Here is a 1,658-nt window from a genome sequence, read left to right as displayed (position 1 = left end):
AGTACAAATATACTGTCAGTTCTTGAGTAAAATGTTTGAGTTTTTCAGATTTCAAATCTTTCAGCACTTTTAAATCTGAACACTTCAAAAATCAAATTTTAATGGATACATATTATTTTCATCACTTTAAGCACGAAACACTTATGCATTTAAATTATTTGCCAGCATAAAACACTTAAGCATTTAAATTATTTGCCCAGAGTAGCAAGTAGACAGTATATAATTTTACTGTAAATATAATATATAACATATAAAATATAAATATATATTAAATATAAAATCACAGAAATACAGTGCAGAACTGAGGAAAACAGGATGAGTGGATATGCCTCCAAATGACCACAAACCCCACATATACTTCCCCCAACTTCAGAAAACTCCTTCACCAGGCTCATGTGATTCCAGGATATAAATTCACACAATACTTTTCTTAGAGCTCTCCTGATCCACAACCTTACTTTGGTTTTTGGTTCTGCCAAAAGTTTAATTAAGGGTAAAATGCCACAAATTCAGTATCAATGCAAATGCTGCAGCATGTTGACAAAAACCTTTTGGATGATGGTGGCAGAAACCAGACTGCCCCCACATACTCCTGCCAGAAGGGAAAATTCCAGGAAGCTACTGAGACAGCTGTCAAGAGGATCAGTAATAAAGGGAATGTCAGAAGAAAAATATGCCATTTTAAAGGACAAAGGAGGCAGGATGAGTAAATGTGCTGCAGCCATTGCCTACATTTTAAGAGATATTAACAATGCCTGGAATGCCATCTGCAGAGAACGCTTTGCTGTGGTTGTTTCCAAGAGCTCTGCATTTACCTAAAGTGCAACCCATGAGAGTAAGGAAGGCTAAGGGCTTGTGGATTTCCACTGAGATGGTGGATGTTATGGAGAGATTCAGWTGGGCAAGGATGCTACACCTGAACCCCTGAATTTTTTTGTACCACAGCTGAGCCATGCACTCTTCTTGGCAGTCTATATACAAAAATGCATGAACCCATTTGCCATTAAACTGCCTTCCTTTACACAAGATTACATCTGCATTTGACTGGAAGATCTTTGTGACAAGGGACTTCTTTGCCCATTTTGTGCCTTGAGGAACAATAGGGAATTTGGGCATCTAAATAACATTTTGTAGGGAGCTTAAAAGCCAACTCCTGCAAAATGGTTGTGAGGTGCTCTGAAGGAGGCACTAAGCGCACACTAGTTTGGAATTCTGATTGTCTGACCCCTACTCAGGCGGTCAAAGATCTTTGCTGCCTTCAGAACATCTGCTCCATMTTCCATTACAGAACTGAAGTCCCACAGCAAAAAACCATTATAAGTCTTCTGCAGGAGTGATGTTATTCCTGCTTTCAGAATTAGGTATAAACAATGCCATGCCTTGTCTAAATCAGGAAAGATTATGAGCACTGGAGGAACATCTGCTTTCCAGTTCTGTGCAGAACCCCAGTTCTYTAAGTGGGAACCTGATGTTTATTAAAAAAATGAGAGAGTAATTCTTACCCGTACAAGTTTTTCTGAATCACCCCTCCATTTGCTGACAATGGTGGATGCTGATATGTTGAAAAAGGTTGTGTTGCATTCTGTGGCAACAGCCTTGGCAAGCAAGGTTTTTCCAGTACCTACAAACACCGATGCCTGAGAAATTCACTCTCCAAA

At 39.2% G+C, this 1,658-nt stretch overlaps 1 protein-coding gene across 1 annotated transcript in view; it reads right to left on the bottom strand.

Moving 5' to 3' along the window:
- The window catches only part of KATNAL2 (katanin catalytic subunit A1 like 2), a 28,500-nt gene that overhangs the window by 9,747 nt on the left and 17,095 nt on the right, over positions 1-1,658 (bottom strand). Inside the window, exon 11 of the mRNA XM_057367805.1 lies at positions 1,503-1,621. Coding sequence (XP_057223788.1) covers positions 1,503-1,621 — 119 coding nt within the window. The remainder of the gene's footprint in view (positions 1-1,502; positions 1,622-1,658) is intronic.

This window comes from Malurus melanocephalus, unplaced genomic scaffold (genome assembly GCF_030028575.1).
Source record: "Malurus melanocephalus ecotype Western Australia unplaced genomic scaffold, MMel_1.1 scaffold_85, whole genome shotgun sequence".
Lineage (NCBI taxonomy): Eukaryota > Metazoa > Chordata > Aves > Passeriformes > Maluridae > Malurus > Malurus melanocephalus.
This window is presented reverse-complemented; position numbering and strand designations above follow the sequence as displayed.